Below are 23,749 nucleotides of genomic sequence, written 5' to 3'. Positions count from 1 at the left end.
ATAGTAAGTTAAAATAGAATGACAAATGACATTATTACTTTAATCACTACCGCCATGATGTTTTTCCACTGTTGTGTTGCAAGTTTGTGTAAATTATTGTTTTTAAACAATTAAACGAACATGATTTGAAGAAAATGAACCCTTACAAATTGTTCTTTGCATGTTTTCTTAGTTTTTAGTATAGTGTACAAAAGGTGGCCGGGAGCCCATACATTTTGAAACATCTCCTTTGTTACTTCTGTGAGGTTAGGGAACATAATTGAATTTATTTTTAATAAAATCCACATTTGCAGTAAACATTTATTTCAAGTAAATTTCATACATTACAGATATTATCGGAATCCACAAATAGTATCATGAAACTGGTCGCCTGGGTCATATTCTATTACTCTTTATTATGGTATTAGTTACAGAATGATTTCTGAAATGTATTATCTTACACATTATCGACTTATATAGAAATAGTAAACATTTAGAAATCCTTATGAAGCTACGTGGCAAATGCCTAACTTTGATTATAAAATAAAATATCTTAAAATCATATATTTGAATTATTTTTGATTTAGTTGCTTTTGATTGACTTTTGCGAAGATCGATCAAAAGCAACTACATTACTACTAAGTTTAGAGAGCCTATAATCAATTTTTAAATGGACATTTATTATAACTAAACTCAATTTTACTCTAAACACATTCCGCCAATAACAGTCCTTTAACGTTACTCATATTATTTTATAACATAAGTACTAAGAAACATATGATATGTACTAATGCCATCTTTTTAAAAACTAAATTGTAGAACTCTTAAAAATAATATATCATGCAGTTTAAAATACAGGACAGTTATTGTCATCAGAGTATTTTTGATGGAACAAATAATAGGAAAACCATCATATCACATACATCAACTATCGTATTCCGTAAACATTTTGAATTTTGAAATCGGTAACATGAGATCTTTTATTTGGCACCCGAATTTCTTAAACTCTACAAGAACAAGATTAATTGGTTCTATACCATTATTATGAAAGTTATAACATCGTGCTCGAAGACAGCTTGGGTCTGTAAAGACTACTAACTACTAAATTGAAGGAATTCTTCAGCTTATACCAATATTAACGCGGAATTGATACATGTAAATACGTCACGATTGGACAATATGCAATCGTCATTTCTTTACTGCAGAAGATATATTTCGGGCCAGTCACGTGCATCGTGGTGATTGTCAATCAAGTGGTTCACAAGCCTAAAAATAATAAATACTAACCACCACCACCACGAAAACCACTTAACTTGTATATATTGCGAGACTTGATAAATGTCGTCTGACAGCACAATGTAATGCGACACCAGTTGCTTTATGTAGGTATAGGTAAACGAACGAAGTATCGAATTCCAGTTCACGATATCTGCGATGACTAGATAGTACATGAATTTCAAATTCCACCCAAAGTTCATGGTTACCAACGTGTAGTAGATGCGTACTATCCGATATTTAAGACCGGGTTCATTACACCCACACGTCAGCTGAGGCAGAGCGTAGCCTCAGGCGGTCTCCAGCCATTTGTTCAGCTGATCGCGGATAGCGACGCGGGCAGCTTGGAGAGCGGGCAGGTCGTGCGATGTCGACGGATACATGTTCGCGCAATGGGCGGTGCCTGCAACAACAAAAATCTTATATACAAAATTCTCAAGAGACCTGAGAATCGGCTACTATCTATTTTTCATACCCCTAAGTGGTAAGGGTTGTTCACCCTTAAATTTTCTTTATTTATATGGCAAGACAACGTTTGCCGGGTCAGCTAGTTTATATATAACATTTTTGTTACGACCTCCTTCACAATGCCAGAGTAAGGTTATGTAATTAATATCAGAGAGTAGACATTTTCAATTTTATAAATAAAGATTATGTTACAGACTTTCTTGTTAGTTTAACACCGGCTACAGACTCACGCCGAGAATTCCCGAGTACACCAGAGAATCTTGCCTTCTCGTTCTTGCGCTCGCCTGTTCTCCGATCGGTGTCGGTATTTTGCCCGCTTCAAAGTGTTTCTCGGACGAAAAAAGAGAACGGTATAGTATAGGTAGAGAGTGTAGATGCCTTCTCGGTCCTCGCGCAAATTCTCCGCGAGATTTTTCGGCGAGACTTCTCGCGTGAGTCTGTAGCCGGTGTATAACTTATTTGTGACTATTCTCGAACATTATGAAAGTGATTTGGATTTTTTTCTTTTTTATGCAAACCATAATGCATTCCTAACTCCACTTTATGGTACGTATGCTGCTAATGAAAATCCATAATAAACCCCAAATAATAATAGAGATTAATCGGGGGTCAGTAAGTTGAAACTCTCATATCAGTTTGTCTCCCTTACCATACCTTCCAAACTAAAACGAATCAACTATAGTACAAGAAATAAGTGTGACAATGGTGCCTATGTAGTCGAACCAAAACTTACTGTTATACCATCATCATCATCATCAACAACTCGTTACTGTCCCACTGCTGAGCATGGGTCTCCTCTCAGAATGAAGGATTAGGCCATAGTCCACCACGCTGGCCAAGTGTGTATTGGTGGACTTCACATATCTTTGAGATTTTTTTTTTAAATCTCTCAGGTATGCAGGTTTCCTCACAATGTTTAGCAAGTAGTGATAATTAAATTCTAATACCCAAACTTTGAAAAATCAGAGGTACGTGCCTGGGATTTGAACCTCGGAACCCTCAATCGAGAGGCCGAGTTTCTTAACCACTAGGCTATCACTGCTTCTCTACTAGGCTTAGTGAATAGATTAGTGAAGATTACTCACTCTTAACAAGAAAATGTAACCAGTTTTGACAATTGATATTGTTACTATCTTTTTTCGTGTTTGAGAAATATTTAAACAATGTAGTTTTTAGATCATTTCCGAATGAAACGATATTTCTCCGAACTTTTTCTTCGATATCGTGTTTTTGCGCCAATTAACTGCGCATGTCGGCATTGTTCCGCGTAAATTACACCATGGCAGCCATTAATTGGCTGACAGAACTGTCAGCCGTTTAAGCAATTTAATGGCATCCTTCAATTACAAGGCGGTGAGATATCTATACTTATCTATGACTAGGCTATTCACTGTTATACCACATTCAAAATATAATAATGCAGAAGTTGGCCATTCGAGGTTTTATATGTACCATTGATATATATGACGGGTGACTCGGGGTCCTTAGTGGCTGTAAGACCCAGAGCATGCCAGGGGTCGACGGAACCTTGCACGTACAGCACTCGGGTTGCAGCTATGTCAGTGCCGCCGTAGTAAATGTTGGTATCTTTCACATTCGCTTCTATGAATGTCTTGTCGAACCTAGAAGTTAAAGCACACAACTCAAACAACATACTTGTTTACAGTAATACGTGATAGCGTATTTTTTTAAATATTGGACGAGCATGCAGTCCACCTGATGGTAAGTGGCTACTGCCGCCCATGGACATCTGTAATCAACCCCAGATAGGATTAGATATTCCTCCCTGTGGGCGGCCACAGATGCGCCGCTACCCCTGAGGACTAAGCTGGAATCCCTGGTAAAAGTATGTCTCCCTTACTACAAACCAGTACAATGCTGTTATTAGGCAGAAATAGGTGTTACGGTGGTGCCGCCGGAGTCGAACCACAAAGGGTTCTACCACCTTCTAAATGGTACCTGATGATAAATGGCTACTGCCATCCATTACAGGCCTGTTTTCATACTCACTTTGGTCCGAACACGTCTTGACACTGCTTCACAAAGTATTCCAGGTCGAACTCGTTCCCGAAGATCTCCGTTTCACCCGACGAGGTTTGGTAGAAGCCGAATTCCGTGCAAGTTTGGTAAAACCACTGCCGTCCTACAATATATTGAATTTTGTATGTTATCTATATTGTAATCGAATGTTCTTATGTATCCCTTCTAAGAAATAACATAGGGATGGTTACAGCGCGCTCGGAAATAGGACACATCAACGGGCTTATCTTATAAAGTGGGAAGTATGAATACTCCGATTTATAATCTAATAGTCATTCAAAATTTTCAAGTAATTAAATCATATACAAGTAAGTTTCTTTAACATTAGATGAAATTTTAAACATTAGATGAAACAATTATTTAGTCCTGCTTACGATAATCCACTTACCACTGTAATGACATCATTACATCACCTATAATAACCTTATTTGTGGAAGGAGAGTACTAACCTCCATCAAGAGTCCAGGTTGTAGACTGCAGTTGTTCAATCATGTTGTCGTAGCTGTAGTCTAGGCATTCTTGCTTGGACCTCTCCAGCATCAAGTTGGTGAAGCTGGCAAGCTTCGAGGAAGGGGGGAAGTTGGGAACGGTGAGCATGTCGCATACCTGATAAATATACTCTAGTTAGTAAATGTAATACAAAAGGTCAGTGACACGGTCACACAATGAAGTGTAAACTAACACCAAACTGATAGTGGTAACAGACATTCAGATTCAGACCGCTGTTTCTTACTTGTATTTTATTATTTTGCAAATATAATATCTGTATAATATTTATATTTTTACTCTCAAAATTAACCGTCTGTTAAGTACATAATTAAATATACAATAGCAATCGTATTTTTATATGAAGTATGTCACCAAATATCTTTAATTAAAATTTTCTGGCTTCAATCAAAAAATCATAAATTTATTTCAGATTATTATAATTCAGTTATTTCAAACAATTATTTTCTCATTTGTTGTCATTAAATCATATTCTGAAGATGGATTGTAGCTAAGTCAAAAAAGATAAAGATAATGGATAGTGATATTACAAAAAAAATAAAAAAATGTAGAAAGCTGGTCATTTTAAATAAAAAAGTTAATTACTTTGTGACAAAATTACCGTATTGATGGTGATATTGCGGTATTTCTCTTCAACCGAGATCCGATTGTCCTCATTGTACTGCACCACTTCGGCGAGGTCGTCAGCGATGGTGTTATAGAAGGTTTTTATGTCCAATGCTGTAGCATTCTTCAGCTGCTTGCACAGTCTATTAGAAAAATAAAATTTATATATAAAAGCTCATGTCACATCGTTAGTTTCCGTACTCCTCCGAAACGGCTTTACCGACTTTCACCAAATTTTATATGCATATTCAGTAGGTCTGAGAATCGGCTACTATCTATTTTTCATACCCCTAAGTGATAAGGATAGTTCACCTTTAACATTTTTTTATTTACAACACAATGTTTGCCAAATCAGCTAGTAATAGATATTATCTCTGTCTCCGTTTCAAAATAAACATTCTTACCCATTCAAACTGTATGTTATATTATGTAACTGTATATTAAATTATGTATGTATACAGAATTCACGAAAGGTGTAAATCACATATTACAGCACATCGCTCAGATTTTTACGATGTGAGTAGCATATGAAAAATTAATTATAATTTTCTTTAACTGTAAAGGAAAGTATTGTAAGGAAACATCATCAGCTTCTGGTGGAACTTAGAGGGACATACTAGAAAGTTCTTTTAAAAAAAAGGTTTCAAAGATGTGTGAATTCTACCAATCCAGATTGGCCAGTATGGTGGATTATGGCCTACACCTCTCTCACACTGACAGGAAACTCATACCCAGTGGTAGTATAGGCAGGAGGCAGTAAAGTGTTGATAACAACATAACAGCTATTTCTGCCTCATAACAGGAGCGTTAAGCGCTGCTGTGTTCTGGTTTGAAGGGTGTGGTAAGGGACATACTTTTCAGAGGTGTTCCAGCTCAGTCCTCAGGGGTAGCGGCGCATCTGTGACCGACCACAAAGAATAATGTTTAATCCGGTCTTAGGTTGATAACAGGTGTCCATGGCACGAGCCACTTACCATCAGGTAGAGTGCATACTCATCTGCTACTCCTGTATTATAAAATAATAATAAATAATTGATAACTACATACTTGAATGACTTCTCTATGGCATCGGGCTGCACATTTATCCACACTGCGATATCGTTATGGGCGAGCTTCATTGTGTCGATGCACTGGTTGTTGCCTGTCTTGTCGTGGACCGCCTGTACTACCACCTTGTAGTACTCTGTTATATAAAACGTTAAAATTAGACTGTTGTAAATGATATGTTGCATTACATTGAATGTAATTTAATAGACAAGGACCTTTACCTAGGACTTAGGTAAATTAATATGCATATAATTGACTGTTTACCACAACTACTATATCTATAAATGTTGATACATTTAAAGCATCCACTCATGATTTGTAAATAAATTCCACTTATTTTCTCCCTATAAAAGGTTGGTAAAAATAATATGGCCAAAATGCAAGTGGAACTCCCACGTGAAGGGTTCCACCACCAAAATTTTGTTGACTTTTTTTTTAACTGTATATCCATTACGGTTCAACCAATTACGGTTTATTATTATGGCAACCCTCATTTCTTTTTAACCTTTTTAATATTTTTATTATATGTTGTTATAGTTCCTTATAGGCTTATATAAGTACATAGTCTGTAAAAATTTAAAGTATCTCTCTATTACGGTTCAGGAGATAAAGCCCTGTGACAGACAGACAGCAGAGGCTTAGTAATAAGGTTTCGTTTTTACCCTGTGGGTATGGAACCCTAAAAAGGTAGGTAGGAAAGGCAGGTAGTTACGTGCCTTGGAAATCCATCTTAGCCTTGAGGGGCCCACTGGAGGACACGGCGGCATAAACCATGTGCGGATACTTCAGCCTCATCCAAGCTGCCATAGAGCCAGGGTAGGAACCGCCGAAGACAATCCACTTCACGTCCGCCGGAAAGTCGTACTTCTGATTCATGGAACCTATGAAGTTCGCTAAATCGGCCAGTGCTTGCCTTGACGACAAGTATTCTAGGTTTTTTACAGACATATCCCTAAAATAAAATACATATTGTTACAGGATAGAAAAAATGTTCATACCTAAAATAAGTTATATATTATTATAATAGGAAAAGAAATCAAATATAATTTTAATCCAATTTTGTAATAATGTAAAATTAATTATGTTACCTCAAGTGAAGGTAGTTCATATTTTTTTTAACTCAACAACCCCATCTATGACATGTCATATGAATAAAAGTTAATAAACATTTCTATTTGTTGGAGTTAATTATTATTAAGTAAGTAACAGACTTAGAAAGAGGATATAGAGTCGACCACAGACCTGTATTGTACCTAATACAGGTCTGTGGTTGACATTGTATCTCACAAACTTCTTATATAAAACCGTTTATAAGTAGAGTCACATTTGCGGATTATTATTCAATTTATGTAATCACTTAAGTGGCTTTAAATAACAAAATAATAACCATTATTGTTAAATTGCGTCGTAAGTCAAACATTCAATAGATAATTCTACTTATCTGTGTACAATGTGCCATTTCTTTGTTAATTTACGATTTAAATGAACAAAAACATATATTGTAGATAACGAAGGAATATAATTATACTTTGTGTAGATTTATCTATTTAGCTCTCAATAGTATAAACAACTGTGAGATAAATACATACATATCTAATTTGTTAACTAAGTAATTAAATATAAAACTGCGAAAAAATAGATAGTCGCCATCAATATTGTATGTATCAGTGTATGTATTGTGGATCTAACATCTAACTAGTCCTATTTAGCACATTAAATCATCAGAAGGTCCGTGATGATGTGATGTGTACCAATACATAAGCAAAGATACAAAATTTGACACAAACAAGAGCCATGTGCAAGAAATACTCATGCATCAAATTACAAATTATCACATAATATAATTCCTGTTACATGTTTTCCAAAAAAAAACCCAGGTTTTTTAAATTATTTCATTACTATTTAGAAATAGAACTTTACTTAATAATGGTAAACTTCAATGTGGTATCCTAAACACATATGTCTGAATTTACAAGTAGATTTAGTTACACAGTATATATGTATAGTAAATGATAAATTTCTTACGGCAGAGGGTAACTCTTCCCATAGTAGCGATGTTCAAGCATAATGCACAACGCGTTGACACTCTCAGCATACTCTAACCATGCTCCCTTGATCATCCAACGAGCATCAGCAGGACCTTCGCCTCCAATCATTAAGAAAATAGGCCCCCCTTTCTGATAAAAATTGTAGTTTATGTAAAACCTCTGTAACAACAAAAAAATTACTTCAGTTACATTTACAAAATAAATTTATTTATCATAAATATAAATTGTTATCCAGTTTTCAAACAAGCATGTAGTTCTCCTTTTTTTATAATATAGGAGTAGCAGACGAGCATGCAGTCCACCTGATGGTAAGTGGCTACTGCCGTCCATAGAGATCTGTAATCAACCACAGATAGGATTAGATATTCCTACCTAAGGTCGGCCACAGATGCGCCGCTACCCCTGAGGACTAAGCTGGAACGCCTCGGAAAAGTATGTCTCCATTACCACACCCTTCAAACCAGAACACAGCCGTGCTTAACACTGCTGGGCAGAAATAGGTGCGGCGGTGGTGCTACCGGAGTGGAACCACAAAGGGTTCTACCACACACAGCTCATCACAACTGAGTTAAGCTATTGCTACCCATTGGGACTAGGTTGGACTGCCCCTCATAGTTGTTTTTCCTTTTACCACACCTTTCAAACCAGAACGCAGGAGTGCCTAACACTACTGTTGTTAGATGGAAATAATTGTCCAAGTGTGAGTTGTGTTGAATCCTACATGGAGGGTTCATTACCAACAAATTTTCATTAGTTTTTTTTTAGTATTTGTAAACATAGTAGCTATAGAAGTTAATGCATAGTCTAAATTTGAACTACTTATTACAGTTCAATAGATAAAACGAAAAACGTCGAAATATAGCAGTTTCTTGTATGGCAAACCCCATTACCATTGCTATTTTTCAGTATTTCCATTATTTTCAAGCATTTTTTATTCTTAGTATTTATTGTTACAACAGCCACCATATACATACTCTGTAAAAAATCAAGCTTTTGGCTGTCACGGTTCAAGAGATAGAGCCCTTTTACAGATGGACAGACTATGAGAACTTAATAATAGGGTTCCATTTTTACCCTTTCGGTATGTTACCCTAAAAAGTATGGCTACAATGTGCCAGATCAAGGATGATAAATCTGGTAGATGGTGAAAAAATTGATAACCAAGCATTAGGAACTCAGCTTTTCAATTGACAACTTCATGTAGACTATGGCTCAAACACCTTAAGAAGGGAGACACATCCCCAAATGTGGGATAGTAATGGATTGATAGCGTGCATAAAATGATACAAGATCTCTGTTTCCTTTTTCATCTTCTTCTTCTTCTTTCTCAATTGCCAGCACAGATTAGTAAAGATTACTCACTCCTAACAAGAAAATGTAACCCGTTTTGGCAATTGAAATTGTCACTGTTATCTATTTTCATGTTTGACAAATATTAAAAAAATGGCGGTATTAGAGCATTTGTGAATGAAACGATATTTCTCCGCACTTGTTCTTCAATTTCGTGTTGTTTTTGCACCACTTTACTGCACGTGGCGGCGTTGTTCCGCGCAAATTACACCATGACAGTCAGAGACGTAATAGGAAAATGGTTGTCTGTTTGTCAGCCATTTTGCCATTTGTGGCTTCCTTCAATTAGAAGGCGGTGAGATATCTACACTTATTATTATTATCTATGATTGTCACCCACTGCTGAGTGTATGTGTCTTCCAATGCACGCCACTTTCGGTTTTAGGCTTAGTTTTCCAAGCTTTACCCGCTACATTAGCTATATCATCCAGCGCAAGGCCTGTTGCCCCACATTCCTGTGTCCAGTCCTAGGCCTCCACCACAGAACTCTTCTCCCCATCTTGCATCTTGGCATTTGCTGATATGTCCCGCCCACTTCCATTTTCTTTGTGCAATTGCCCTAGTTATATCTGTAAGCAGTGTCTTTTGTTGGATATGTTCGTTTCTGACATGGTCACATAGCAAGATATCCTACATAGCTCGTTCCATGGCTCTTTGTGCAACTCTCTGTTCATGCTTGGCTAATAAGTCGCTCATTTGCCTGAGTCTGCTCAAATGTATACATGTACTAATGTTGTCTGCTTGCTGTACACCTGATGGTAAGCGGTCCACTCGAATGCCTGTTATTAATAAACAATCTATTCAATGTATTGCCTACTAAAACTTGAGAATAAATGTCTTTAACCAGAGAAACTTGATTATTCTCATGCGCAGTAATAGTCAATTTGTTATTTTCAGTGGTAGTCTAAGACTGTCAGAGGCCCACGAGAGAAATGTTGAATATAGCCCTCAGTCTAAGTAGTTTATCTAATTTTACAAGAGGCCAAGGGACTACTGACCTTTCTGTTCCCGCCCTCTTAGTACGGACTAAGAGGCTCATGCTCACTCACTGACGGAGTGAGCATGAGCTATTAATAGTAGATTCTATCAATGAATTTGATCGTCCATACTGATCTGTATGTAATGCCTCTGGTGTTGGTTTTGGAACAAAAATTTGTCATTGTAATGTGCAAAGATCGAGCAGTCGAGCTTCCGATTTTATTGATTGAGTCCTCAATTGAGAATTCATAACTCTAGGAGCAGTTATTACTATTAGAACACTCTTTATTTCTGACCATTTTTGTGATCGCTTCACCACAAAGATCACTTTTTAATAAGTAAAATGTATAATTTTCTTTTTTCATGTTCATATATTTTATACTATGTATAATTTCTAGAACAAATCAGTCCTTATATCCGAGGAACATACACACATTCTTTAATACTTTAAGAGATGTGCAAAAAACCAATTGCACATCTTAAACTAAATACATTTATTGTAAGGAAGCTATTGACGAGTTCCAAAAAAAAATTGTTTGCAATCTAGCAATCCGCACTTGTACCACCATACTAATGGTGGAGTTATGATGATGTTGTTGCTTAAATGAGATGACACCCACTCAACCCATCACCATCACATCATCACCATCAATCCGAACTGGTTGATGGTGTATAATAATGTCCGAATTGATGATGAGGACAATTTCAGCAGAACATCATAAAAGACAAAGAACATCACAAAGGGTTCCTGGCAATTCGACAAATAAATGATATACAAAAAATCTAAAATAATGAAAATACCCACTTGCAACCATGTTCTTTTGTCTGTAGGGGCGAAGTGATCCAACTTTTGAGAAAACCACTTTTCTGGTGGAGGCTGGATGTCGTCAGCGCCAGCGGGCACGCCTATGTTGCCCCGATATGAACGGCCAAGCCGGAAATTTTTCCAAGAGTTAATAGACACCCACATGTGTAGATAAATAAATATGAATAAAAACAAACGCATTGTGTTATATTGTATTGTTAGCACTAACACCTATAAAATGGTAAGATGAACAAATCTTAAAATATGTTAAATTGGTGAAGAAGTGAACAACGACCACCTCACTGAACAGCCGTTACTTTTCTAGTTTCTACTAGAGATGTACCGAGTCAGGTCGACTCGAGTCAGTACTCGAGTACTTACATAAACTCGCATACTCGAGTACCAATAGTGATACTCGAGTACCAGTAATACTCGAATACTGACGATACTCGTACACTACAACTACTACTCGTACAAGTAAAAACTTGTTTAATTTTGTGTAGTGAGTGACGTTTTTTTTTGCTCTTCCATGCTATTGGACTGTATGTTGTGCAAAGTACTCGAGTACTTTTTGAATACTTTGGACTCGAGTACTGACTCGATTCTTTTTTATATGAGTACTAAAGTACTCGAATACCAAAAATGGCCGACTCGGCACATCATTAGTTTCTACTATTTTTTTTTTTTATTTTTTCTCTCATCTCCAATCTCTGTTGGCTACTTCCGGTTTCCGCTTTCCGGTAGAGATGTTCGATTCAGGTCGACGCGAGTCAGTACTCGAGTACTTACATAAACTCGCATACTCGAGTACCAGTGCTACTCGAATACCGACGGTGCTCGAACACTAACTCCAGTTTTATTTACCTTATATAGACAAACGACAATGAATGATGAACGATGAATAAAATAACAATTGTGCAAGTAACAACTTGTTTGATTTTGCTTAGATTAGGCACTTTCTTTTTGGTCTTCGTTCTATTAGACTATGTGTACAAAGTACTGGAATACTTCGTAAGTTACTCGAGTACATTGTGAGTAGTCTGGACTCGAGTACAGACTCGATTCTTTTTTTTAAATGAATACTAAACTACTCGAACACCAATAATGTACGACTCGGCACATCATTACTTTCCGGCACGGCATGACCACAGAACACCTATACTCCTAGCGAAGGTACGATAGTGGCACAAACAACATTAGAGTGCTAAATTAAAATAAAAAGCTTCTTTCTATTGACTATGGGTCTACAAAAGTATCATGCAAAAAGAGACTTATATAGGAAAAGAAAGCCATCTTACGTCATATAATGGACACGTATCCACAGGAGCGCCGCCCAGCGAATGGTGGGCTAAACTCGGTACAATAAATATACGTATTCATAAACAGTACATGTCTGTATATAACATATAAAATGCATTGTACCTATAGTACATTTCGTAAATACACTTCTAATATAAATAAGTCCCGGGATTAGAATAGGCAGCAATAGGATGCAAGCGAAATTCTGCAAAATGCTTTGCCATTGGTTGACATGACGTTACGCAGCGTGTTACAATGTTTATCGTCGTCGATATTCATACTGTTTGAGAGAAAAATTGTTTTTATTTATATTCCTGGCGTGTTTTTTATTACCTAGTGTGATTTTACTATATAGTATTATTAAGAATAATCAAGAACAACAAGTGAAAGTAGTTTTGTCAAAGCACAATCGGACTATTTCTATATATTCGGACTTAGTAGGCCTCTTGCTTATGACGTGAAGCCCTAGCGCAAGGCCCATCAAAACAAGGCTGACGCCGCCCACAACGGACACGACAGAGTTTGGAATGAAGCATTCCATACCCTGCCGTATGACGTCAGCCACAGAGTCTGCGCACGTGCTAGGATCACCCGAGACGAAGCATAGTTGCCTCCACGGGTATGAGGCCAGGAATTCCCGGAACCCGTCTTAATCTGCTGAACTGTAGTAGAACTTGTCAATTCCCTGGAGGTAGGGCCCCCGTGGGACGCGACAAGGGCACAGATGAACTTACCAAGCAATGGTCAGAAGATCCAAGAGGAGCCTATATGACTACCATCATCAGGATGGTTGGTTAACAGAAGATCAAGCAAAGACGCAGTATGGGTCTCAATATCTGGCACCTTAGTATGACCGGGTACGACCTGGGAAAACCCATATGCCAAGAAGAAGTCATACACTGTTCTCCCGGGAATCCGTGATTCGGGAGCCCAGCCATTCAATATGGTGGGCATTAAAGTCACCCAGAATCACCGACTCCGCCAAAGGACACTGCTGCAGCATTTTCTCAGTCGTTTCACCGGGTCTCCCTGGCTCCCGCGCTAATACACCACGCCTCCGAGAGCAACGACGCCTAGATTGACCCACCGGACCTGAAAAGTACGCCGTCGCAAGCACCATAGAGGATGAGAAGGGAGGGTAGGGGATGATCTAGCTCCCAGACGCACTACCGAAGCACGAAGAGTCGTCATTAGCGGTAGACTTCGGCCTGAGGGTGGTAGCTAGCCAGGCAGATCCCACGAAGAGATCATAGCACCAAGCGGGACACCTTTGGGGATTACGCCAGGCAGTGTCAAACCCAGCAACCAGTGGGACCGTCGCAGTAGGATGTTAAATGCCCAAGTAGACGATGCTGCCCATCTACCCGGTAAACCTTCTACGACACCCACGGGCACGTATGGGGTGGTCTATTCGCCGCTGGAGCCACACGGCACAAAGAAAGATTAAGAAGAAGTAAGTTAATTAACGTGTTCTGATGATACTCAAATGTTTCCTTTGTTGTCTATTTTCATCTATAATATTTTATTGCCCTATTCATCTGCCAACGTGGAACGTAAGTATATTTTCGCCTATTAATATTTTGAAAAAGAAACAGTGAAATATGTAAAAATAATTTTAATCATTAATTTAAAATTAAATTTTAATCATAAAAATAATATTGATAGTAAAAGCGTAGATATAAATTATTTAGGTAATAAAATTGAAGAAACAGATAATTTTAAATTTCTAGGTTTACATATTGACAAAAAACTAAATTAGAAACATCATATTGACTATGTTTGTAAAGCATTGAATAAATACTCATATCTTTTAAGAAGACTGCGAAATATAGTAGATCAAACAGCTGTAATGATGGCATATCACAGCTATGTTGCTGCACCGTTAAGGTACGGAGTAATATTTTGGGGAAACTCCACAGACAGAGAACTCGCCTTCCGAGCCCAAAAACGATGCATACGAGCAATGTGTAATTTTAGACAAAATGACTCTTGTAGGCCACACTTCAAGAAATTAAACATATTAACTATACCAGCCCTGTAATGCCCTGTATATACTAGAATGTGCAATATTTGTTAAGGCAAACAATCAAATGTTTACATTTAAAACTCGAGCATGTCATGCATATACATAAACTTACTGGTATAAATGCAAACACTCGTTTACTCAGAAAATTTTTTTTTGGAAAGGTCTCGAATGTATCCAATAAAATTCCGTTAGAAATACGAATATTGTCAGATACTTTCGTATTTAAAAGATTCGAACATACCTTATAGAGAAATGTTTCTAAACAGTTAATGAATATCTTGATGATAAGTAATGCACGTAACACATACATATATCTGATTTACTAAATAGCACAAAAAGTTTAAATTTAATTATTTTTCATTGTTTATCGTAATTTGTAACTGTTTGTAATTGTGGTGTTTGTTAGATTAGAAATTTTGTTATAATTTATACGCTAATATTTGGCACAGTAAGCGTTGTTCCCAAAGTGCAAACCTTATAAATTATTGTAATCCTTACTGACAAATGAATAAATGATTTTGATTATTAATAAACTAAGGCAATCACTGTCTATTACATGCAAAACGACTCTTTACTTCTTTAGTGGCACGTCATGACTTCAAAATTAATTCAAATATGACAGAGGCCATGGCAAAAAAAAAATTATAAAATCCTAAGGATCGTAAAAAGTGATTAATTTTAAGTACCTATAAAATGAGGCTGTAAGTTCTTTTTAAGATAATTTGATTGAATATTATCATTTTTTATGATATACCGATTTTGGATACGAATATATCGATTTTTGTAAGCATCTCCACTGATTTCATATTATTACGTTCGAATGTTGGTTTTCTATTTTATGACGTTATTAGACAAATAATAAAATATATTTTTTATAACTTAAGTCCCAAAAACACAATTTATTGTAATACAATTTTATGTAATATTCGAAAAATTGTCAACTAACGTATACTTTCTTCTTTCCATCGTCATGTGAAACATGTAACAATCTCCAAGAACTAGGAGAAGGAAGAGAAAATAGAAGGAAAGGCCACATTTGGAACATTTGAAAGCTGGGGAAGGTTGCAGTTGTTTGCAGAGGTGGCCCTAGGGCGGCCCAGGCGGTGCGACCGCACCTGGCGCCGACATGTGAGGGGCTCCGAAAAGACATACATAGGGCGCTGAAAACTTACGCTACTTGCCTACAACATACATATTTTGTGCCGGTACTATTGAGTGCTGTTGGGAAATGGCCACAGGAGAACGAGAAAATAAACTATGAAATATAATAAAATGAAATTCACTCCAAAAAGATACTTTTTATTATATCGAATCATTGACAGAATGACAAATCAGAAGAAGTAAAATATATGTTTTTCAGCTGCCAGCTTTATCATATATAACCTACTTGAATATTATATAGTACTGGAAAAAATTAAGGGATAAAAAAAAAATCCAAATTTTTCGGTAGTTTTCAACAGGCCGTAACTTTGAGAGAAATGGTCGTACAGGAAATTAAAAAAAAGGAAATTGTAGCTCCAAGTGTCTAGTTTTTGGATTAGAACTTCAAAATTTTGTAGCCTCCGCGGTTTCTGAGTAATCGTAGAAAAACCAGCAACAAAAAAATTTTCAAAATTTTTTTAGTTTTTTTTTTGGTCTACGGGCGTGGAAAATTTTTTTTTAGCTTAACCACCATAAGGATCGGATACTTTGTTCATTTAGCTTTAATTTCTTTTTTTAAACACCCTGATACGTCCACTCCTCGCTGAGATATCGGTCTTCAAATGGAAAAGGATCTTTTTGTCTTTGATTATCGATATCTCAGCAACCAATGATCGTACAGAAAGTTAAAGATGCTTTCAAGAACTTGAATAAATTCCCCTTAACGACTGTCCATTGTTTTTTCGAAAAAAAAAATTTTTCTTTCTGTCACATGAATTTGAAAATGCAACAAAAAAAGGGCTTTTGGTGTTTTTTTGGAAAATCAAGCGCTGGATCGTAAATATTGAGGAAACCACTAATGTTAAGTTCAATATGTCCACAAAAACCCTACAAAGAATCAAATTAATCCAGCCAGCCGTTTTTTTGTTTCACTTGATCGAATTTTTGAAAAAATTAAAGGATCATGTTTTTTGCTCTGAAAAGCTCATAATTTTTAAAAATGAGAAAAAAAAATGTTTTTCCGAGCTTTTTCCACATTTTTGTTCCAGAAAGTGCTTAAATTTTCAAAAAGAAAAGAAATAAAAACTCCGAAAAAACAATGGACAGTCGTTAAGGGGAATTTATTCAAGTTCTTGAAAGCCATCTTTAACTTTCTGTACGATCATTGGTTGCTGAGATATCGATAATCAAAGACAAAAAGATCCTTTTCCATTTGAAGACCGATATCTCAGCGAGGAGTGGACGTATCAGGGTGTTTAAAAAAAGAAATTAAAGCTAAATGAACAAAGTATCCGATCCTTATGGTGGTTAAGCTAAAAAAAAATTTTCCATGCCCGTAGACCAAAAAAAAAACTAAAAAAATTTTGAAAATTTTTTTGTTGCTGGTTTTTCTACGATTACTCAGAAACCGCGGAGGCTACAAAATTTTGAAGTTCTAATCCAAAAACTAGACACTTGGAGCTACAATTTCCTTTTTTTTTATTTCCTGTACGACCATTTCTCTCAAAGTTACGGCCTGTTGAAAACTACCGAAAAGTTTGGAATTTTTTTTTGATCCCTTAATTTTTTCCAGTAGTTTACATTATAAGAGGCTTGAGTTTTTGCTATATTCCAACAAGTGCGAGCTAAAAATCGACGTGGCCAGGACCTTAGGTCCTTAGGAAGCGACACCATGAGATGTCACACCGCCTAAAATTTTTGCTAGGGCCGCCACTGGTGGTAGTTTGCCTTTGTTTCTTAATGAATGTAAGTTCAGTTTTTATTATCCCGTGGTTTACATTTAGTTTTAATAGTAGGAATTTAAGAAAATAGGAAAACGTTTAATATATAATTATTTTGCACAACACAACACACCAGTGATGTCTGCGAATATTTTATTTAGCTTATTTTTGATGCCAATTTGTAATATTTTTTCTTATTTTGAATTGATGTGTATAGACAATATATGTAATGGAAATGATCTATTCGTTGTCTGTATTAAAAAATCGTGAATTTTCATGTCATCTTTAATCAACTGTCAATGTCAATTTTATTTTTTTGTTTATGCGATGGCTTCTCGGTCTTATAACCATTTTACCAATGTCAAGTTGATGTCAATGTCATTACTTGCAACTTTCGCACAAGCTAGCCAACATTACCAAAGTTTTAAATGATTATCCATCTACTATCTACTTCTTCAGTTTCGTTCATATATGTCGATACTTCACTTGAACTTAAATCACTTGCAATATTAACATAATACGATACCCTTGAATTTCGAAAAATATCGATGCCAATGAAAGTATAGTCAAATAAGTGTATTGTTTAATTAATTCATTATTAATCTGTTTCTGTCTCATTACTAGCCATCTTATTAATAAAGGACTCGTTGTTGGGAATTAGAACAATTTACATATAAAAAACCTTATTAAAAATATTTTTTGACATCCAAAACAATTTCGAAAAATCAGAGAAAGGTAGTGAAGGAGCGAATTCTAGGAGCTTAAGACTCTTGAGTCAAGAGAGGGACCGAAATTCATAATACTTGGTTATTACTGCTCCTTACTTGTAAAATAAAGAGTACTATTTTGTTATTAGATTCTCCCAAGTTCATAAATATTATGATTATAATTTAATTCAAGAGTAAAATATAATATGAAAGACTCAAAATACATTAAATGATTTAACCACATTTTTAATGGCTTCATGTAAAAATACTTTCTTGTAAATAGTATCTAATATGGTTTACAAATGTAATCATTGAAATTACCTTAGAAACGAGCTATGATTGCGACTTTGGTTGCATGCATTCAGATTTTAAAGTCACCATGACTATTATATAATTTATAGAACTATTATTATATAAATTAATTGTTAATCCATTATAATCAACTTAGTAGACTTGGTATGATGCGATTTCAAATATACAGATACTAATCTATGTATACAGACAAAAAATCTAAAAATTGTAGCAAATGACAACTTATTTTCAGTTCTTCTAACAACTTTTATGCAAATATTTTCAAAGTTCAGATATGCGAAGCTTACATTTTTGTTATATGTATTTAAAATATCGTATTAAAACAAATCGATATCTGAGAGTTATCGATACTTCTGGCATGTCCCTATACACGTATCCACTCCACTCGCGATTCTTGCGACTACGATCGATTGTGAGTCCCTGTCGCAGTCACAGAGTACACGGCAGTGGTGTGTATTGGTTAGCGCCCGGTGGTTCAAAAATGGCTCTTTTCAGGATTACGTCTACAAGATTAACAGAAGTGCAGGTAAATATTTTTTTAATCTCTTAAATTTGTTTTACAGGCGAAACTCGCAAGAACTAATTTTATGTAAGCTCCATGCATAACCTAATAGCCACATTTTGAATTCGGTGTTATGTAATGGGATTAAAGACTATTTTAAGAAAGCTCCACCAATTGTTCACGGATTCAACGATTTTTTAATTAATTAGATGCGTACAGTAATTATGGTTCATTAATTATTATTCGAAAGAATTATTTCTTTCACTTGCGGCCTCGGAGTAACTGCTTACCTACAATAATTTTCAGTTATACCATCGTTTGCGCTTCGTTGTTTTTGAATATGTACACATTTTCAGCACCAGTATAATTAAATCGCGTGACATTCATTTACCATAACTGTCGTATGTAACACATAACGCTCGTGCATTAATTTTCAAGTTTAGGTTAGATGGCGGGAGATTCCGCTTTCCTCCTTAGTATTAACGAACGCCAATTCACAAATTTTCCCCTAAAGCTATATAAATTTCTACCGATATTAATGTAGATCCACATATTGTATTTGTACTTGAATGTTGCAAGTACTTAAAACACATTTTATGAATTTCAATATATCTATTTTAAACATGTTTTTTATAACTTTCGTTGCTTACGAACTAAGATTAAAGTAGTATATGAGCATGCAGTCTTTTACATGGAAACTGGTCACTGTAATCCCTGCTGATGTTGAGCTACAACTTTTATATATTTTCATATATTAATAATTACATGAATCCTAATTGATACATAGGAATAGTATCACAAAAGATGTAAATATTGCTACAATTACTGAAAATTATTGATATAAGAATTGGTGTGTATAATCACAGGTTAATTAATATTCAAGACCATTTTATAATTAAATTTATATCTTCATACGTTTTGCATAATCATTGTTACAAAAAATATTTAAAATGAAACTCATAAACCATTATGCATATGCCATGATGCACTGAAGACATATATGTACTATATAAATATGTATAAAAGCTGGTTTTCGAGTCTTCAAACCATGGAAAAACTTATTTCTGCCATATGTGTAGAATTAATTCATTTTTACCACACTTTTATTGACTTAAGTATGTAACAGAATATTTAAACTTGATTTTTACCTCTAACTAGTTCTTGATGATCCTTCATTTAAAAAATTAAGAAATATCATGAACAAGACGATAAACCTTAATTAAAAAATAAGAATTATCAAGAATATGAAAGAAAAAGAAGGAATTATTAAGAAAGTTCTTAATAATCCTTAATTAAAAAAAATTAAGAATTATTAAGAACCATTGACAATACACAATTCTACTAAATAGATTGCACCTATTATTACTGTTTAGTTTGGTTAACTATAAAAACATCTTCTTTTTTAAATAATACTAGCTGACCCGGCAAACGTTGTGTTGCCATATAAATAAAAAAAAAATTTAGGGTTGTATTACCCCTAACATTTAGGGGGATGAAAAATAGATGTTGGCCGATTCTCATAGATACCGGATAAGCAGCATAGACAAAAGTTTCCGACTAGTATGAATAGCCAGATTTGAAAGTATAAGAAATAGCAAAATCTTTATACTCTCAGATCTAGTCACCTACATTGATTTGAAAAATTAAAGCTAAATATTCCACTTAGGAAAACTACATACTTTTTTGATCACTGACCGCCACAACTATTATGATTGGGTCATGTTTGCTCAGTCTTCATTTATTTTCAATAGCTTCATTATTTTCAGATTCAATTTAATTGAAAGAGTTAATGGTGAATTAACTATGTAGATTTCCTCCAGATGATTTCTTTTAATTTTAGAATATACAATTAATTTGTATATTAACTTTTTTCATTGAGGATTTAGCCAACTGACATAGGAAGATTTTCAGAAATAAAATAACATTGATAATTATTAAATTTGCAAAAACTTGCAAATTTTCTGTACCAAGTCGAGTACATACACATCACTCACAAGTTTATGATTCTCATAGAATCCAATATGGATCAAATCTGGATTCTATTATTAGTATGCCATAAAAACAGTTTTGAAAAACGAGCAAAAAAATATTGGTATTTCAATTTGAGATGTTTTACTAAAAAAGTGAATAAATAAATGTATGTGAATATGAAATTCTTTATCTCTGAATTCTAAATAAAATAATATAAAAATAGCGAGGAAATGCATTCCTCTCCCCACCTACTTCATATCATATTATCAACACTTAAGATAGGTGTAACATGCCGTAAATGGTGCTTATCAATGTTTTGATATGATTGATCTGCTTGAACTGTCATCCCATCCCATCATGTGCGGATCGCCATATCAGTGACCTTGTGTGGTCATCATCTCGAGTCACGCACGGTAATGATAACAGCGCTAAACAGGTTGCTAGATAGATACTGACTTCGAGTATTCATGAGTAACATAATGTAATGTTACAACTTTGTACTGTTGTGACTATGTTTGGCCCAGAGCAGTGTGCAGTTGTGCACTGCTTGTAACATGATTACGTTCCTCGCGAGCTCATGTAAACATCAATAAAACTCGAAGACGGTTTACAGTGAATGTTGTTGTTCCACCAGTTAATACCTCGAACTACAGGAAAATTGTGTTGTTTTGACGGAAATCGTATCCCGAATTACATTACAAATCGTTTCACTGGTCAGAACCCACCTTTACAGCATAGAGTTGACACAGTTGTCATTGTAACTCGACATCTCAATACATACTCGTAACACTTGAAACATAATTTTCATTTATACATTTCAATCAGGCTCCACGATCCATAATGATTTTATCGTGCAAAAACTTCGCCAGCAATTCCAGTTGCAACGCTCATTGGACATTGTCAAGTGACTTAAATTGGACTTTTAACAAAGCAAGCAAGTGAAATCAAATCTTATTAGTACATGACGGGGCTCATGTGTTATAAGAGCAGTAATTCTATGTGTAGTTTATGTATTACTACAATTCGTTCATAATTATGTGCCCTTACGATAAGATAAACTTATTGATTTATAAGGTTAGTTTAAACTTTGATATAAAGCGTTATTGTATAGTGACTGGTTTTTAAACAGTATGTTAGTTCTCTTTAGTAAGTAGGAAAGAGTCTGGATATCAGCAAAGTCGATTCCATTAACATTGGCGGGTTTTCTCTATCTGTGTAGCTAATGTACCTTCCATTAACTTTCTTTTGTCACACGTATAAAAGTGAAATATGATTTAAATAGATTTACCAAATTTGTGTAAGTCATAAATGATAAAAAAAAAAGAAAAATAGTAGGTACAATTACAGTTTTTAGGAAAATATAAAGGAAATAAACGACATTTTGTAAGTTTTACTTACTCTTTACCGCTCAATTTCATGGTCCTCGTGACTTGATCATTCGACAAGTTTGTCACCACGTCATGCACTAAACCATAAATTTTTATTTTTATTCTTTCCACCGCGTCCGCGTAAGTCGGCTTTTGATTTTGTATATCGCGGTGGATTCTACCTTCTGGTTGCGCTTAGTTTATTGGCGGTGAAGCGTAAAAGTTTATTTTTAAACTATAGAGTTTAATTACTAAGGGGACATATTCATTTCATGGTCCGCGTTCGTCTAAGTTTTAGTTTATTACAAAGGCCACATCCTTTATGGTCCCTGTTCCACGAATGCAACGTCTACATTTTTAGAATAGCAACCCGTGAACGATTCTGCCTACGAATCGTTAAAGACAGGAGGTCTATGTAGGTGGTCTAATTAGTTTTCTTTGATGCGTTAGATAAAAAAGGATTTCAAAAGCCATAGCCATCAATTTGGGTAATGCAAATTTTAGCATTGTTTATTTTCAAGTTTCAACCTTTGTCGGAGCCCTAATTATCCTATCTAATATTATGCGACAGCGAGTTTGTCTGTTTGCTACGCTTTCACGCCTTAACTACCAAAGCGTTGGTCGAGAATTTTCGTACATATGTTGTCACGAGTCCAGAAAAGGACATAGAGTAACTTTTATCTCAAAAAAAGTAATGTTCCCGAGACAGATAAAAACAACTATTGTCATCGACCTCTGACGGCGAGCGAAACCGCGGTAAAAGCGAGTATGTTACCAAGGTACGATACGTACTGAGAATTGCAGCAGTCTCACGACATAAGTACCTCCGCTGTTATTAAAGTTCCGCATTGACCCCTAATAATCGGACGTCCTGTATGATCTATCTTACTGCTGACCGCGATGTCGCGATATTCATGAGACTAGTGACTTTTTGATACAAGTATATTTTAATATACCTAAACCTATAACTCATTAGTAGGGAAATTCGACTATACTAGAAGAAATCGAAACATTATATAGTCATTATTATGACTAATTTATTTAGTTTAATGACTTTAGGACGAGGTCATCTAAGGTTTGAAAATAATAAAATTCGAGATGCGACTGCGGTGTCAATACTTTTACACTTGTTTCTGTTTAATAGCAGCCATGTAGCAATGTTGTCTGATGTATTTGCTAAGGTTTATATATATATAGAACCTGTGTATATAACGTTCTCTGGGAACTAAATTAGTTAAAACAATTTGTCAGAATTGTTCGAGTAATAAGGCAGTGAGTCACAATGTCACGTTCATTATAAAAACGTCATGTGAATCTCAACGGAGCGGCGCTTCGGAATGGTTGAGTAGATACTATTAAGTGTACCTAATCATTCCTACTCGATCTATGATCGATTTTCGAATGAGTGGTTTGTATGCTTCTGATATAGATAGATGTTTTTACTTAAAGTATCAGAAAAACTTTCGAACTTAAGCGCTGAGAGACATTTAAAATATTCTTAAGAAGTTCTGGGCATTAGACAACCTGTTCATTGCCATAATGTGGAGCATTCTTGCTAATTTAATTATACTTTCAAATAGGAAAATCGCAGAAATTATACA

General features: G+C 35.3%; 2 protein-coding genes across 3 annotated transcripts in view; one reads left to right on the top strand and one right to left on the bottom strand.

The window, feature by feature from the left end:
• Positions 1-286: 286 nt before the first annotated feature.
• LOC140743278 (putative serine protease K12H4.7) lies at positions 287-12,420 on the bottom strand. Of its 2 annotated transcripts, none has more exons than XM_073074439.1 (9): positions 12,402-12,420; positions 7,948-8,129; positions 6,639-6,874; positions 5,923-6,058; positions 4,871-5,018; positions 4,212-4,368; positions 3,733-3,865; positions 3,175-3,344; positions 287-1,657 (listed from the first exon to the last, which is right to left on the bottom strand). In XM_073074439.1, the coding sequence occupies exons 2-9, from the start codon at positions 8,076-8,078 to the stop codon at positions 1,545-1,547; spliced, it is 1,224 nt and encodes a 407-aa protein (XP_072930540.1). In that variant the 5' UTR covers positions 8,079-8,129; positions 12,402-12,420; the 3' UTR covers positions 287-1,544. The 2 variants fall into 2 exon arrangements, with proteins under 2 accessions (XP_072930540.1, XP_072930539.1); XM_073074438.1 differs by lacking the exon at positions 12,402-12,420 and adding an exon at positions 11,104-11,431.
• Positions 12,421-18,675: 6,255 nt separating this feature from the next.
• Positions 18,676-23,749, top strand: part of kdn (citrate synthase) — a 37,522-nt gene continuing 32,448 nt past the window's right edge. Inside the window, exon 1 of the mRNA XM_073074437.1 lies at positions 18,676-18,834. Within this exon, the coding sequence (XP_072930538.1) occupies positions 18,790-18,834 (45 nt within the window). The 5' untranslated portion in view covers positions 18,676-18,789. The remainder of the gene's footprint in view (positions 18,835-23,749) is intronic.

The sequence above is a fragment of the Epargyreus clarus genome, unplaced genomic scaffold, assembly GCF_041222505.1.
Source record: "Epargyreus clarus isolate Ecla_fem2 unplaced genomic scaffold, WU_Ecla_fem_2.2 ptg000007l, whole genome shotgun sequence".
NCBI lineage: Eukaryota > Metazoa > Arthropoda > Insecta > Lepidoptera > Hesperiidae > Epargyreus > Epargyreus clarus.
Note: the sequence above shows the minus strand (reverse complement) of the source record. Positions and strands in the feature narration are given on the sequence as shown.

Bases quoted from the DNA above. Each gene is read 5' to 3' on its own strand.
- LOC140743278 (XM_073074438.1), bottom strand. From the start codon at position 11,304: ATGCGTTTGTTTTTATTCATATTTATTTATCTACACATGTGGGTGTCT. The intron at 3,866-4,211 runs GTTAGTACTCTC...AATATATTGTAG, and splicing joins AACCTGGACTCTTGATGGAG to GACGGCAGTGGTTTTACCAA. The intron at 1,658-3,174 runs GTACATATAAAA...TTGTTGTTGCAG, and splicing joins ACCCGTCATATATATCAATG to GCACCGCCCATTGCGCGAAC.